We start from the raw sequence: 1,293 nt of genomic DNA, 5'->3' as shown, positions 1-1,293 counted from the left end.
CATCCACGCTCCGTGGAATTGACTTGCTAACATGTGGTGGGTCTATCATTATGAAATTCTGAACAATTACTGACTGAATGCCGATTTGATAATGAGGTTTTGTCCAGGCATCATCGGGTGTCTTGTGTAAGGCAACTCGCAGGTCTAAGTCTAGGTCGCAGCGGACACAATGGCAAATTACTTCCGCCTATCGAATGTCGTGGATAACGGAGGTGGCGCTGGAAGCATGGCCGACCACGAGAGCGCTTATTGTGTGACGCCAGTTACCTCCACGACAATGACAGGAATATGGGTACGCGATTTTGCATTCGCTATCGGTCCTGGACGAAAGTCAGTCAGCTAGTTAGTGTCCAGGTGATTCCATGCTTCTATTATACCAACTCCGTTAATGCCACACTCATCCACCATTCCTCAGTGATGTTAGGGTCCCACTAGCACAGCCACTTGTTTCCATCCTGTGGTGTCCACCTGCGACGTGACATCACTGCATTATTCATCTGATTTAACTCGACAGAAACTCTCAGGAGGCACTTATAAGCGATGGAGCGAAGTATTCCAATAAAATGTGTCCTAGATGAAAAATCCACCCTTGTTCATCTGGATCCTACAAACACTACACATAGAGATGCTCTAGAACGCCTTAGTTAATACAAATTTTAAATCCCTTACTAAAGGCATTATATTCCCTGTGCTTTACTAACTATCAAACTCCCCCAACTGGCAACTGCTCAAGTACTTCATCAACATCACTTCAGCGTAGTCTCCACTCTTTTTTTAGAATTTCCTATGCTACAAAATGTACGATTTAATCACTCCAATCCTCTAACGCATTTGGTCAAATAATTTCATTGCATTTAGGGTATCAAGGGAGCGAATTTATTTCGGCAAGCGATGGAATCCTAATAAATCGACCGTGACAGCATAGGAGCTAGTACGGAAGAAGAGAAGAGCCCAAGAGAAAAACCATCATAGACCAAATGTTTCCGTGTTGGACCAGTGGCAGCAACATTGGCGTTGCTGTGTCAATCAACTTTACTACTGTTTAGAGCTAGAAAGGTGCGCCTATCCTCTCGAGATCAAGGAGACCACACATCCATTTCGCTACACGGTTCAGTTCCAATGGCTGTAAAATAAACAATAAATGAAAAGAGGAAATAAGATCCCTGAGCTTCGATTAAGCAGCAATAGTGGTTGCCTCTGAGCCACCTTGGACACTTATCAGTGGCTTGTAAAGGTTGGAATGGATTTGGAGTTTTACCTTCACAAAAACTATAACAACAGGAGAGGCCAACA

General features: G+C 43.9%; 1 protein-coding gene across 1 annotated transcript; it reads left to right on the top strand. All coding sequences in view use genetic code 11, as the record gives it.

Moving 5' to 3' along the window:
- Nucleotides 1-169: 169 nt before the first annotated feature.
- EGR_11289 (hypothetical protein) lies at nt 170-479 on the top strand (the record flags this gene model as incomplete). The annotated part of the gene is made up of 2 exons (XM_024500530.1): nt 170-330; nt 416-479. The coding sequence occupies 2 exons, from the start codon at nt 170-172 to the stop codon at nt 477-479; spliced, it is 225 nt and encodes a 74-aa protein (XP_024345056.1).
- Nucleotides 480-1,293: the final 814 nt, after the last annotated feature.

The sequence above is a fragment of the Echinococcus granulosus genome (genome assembly GCF_000524195.1).
Source record: "Echinococcus granulosus chromosome Unknown EG_S00739, whole genome shotgun sequence".
Taxonomy (NCBI): Eukaryota; Metazoa; Platyhelminthes; class Cestoda; order Cyclophyllidea; family Taeniidae; genus Echinococcus; species Echinococcus granulosus.
Note: the sequence above shows the minus strand (reverse complement) of the source record. Positions and strands in the feature narration are given on the sequence as shown.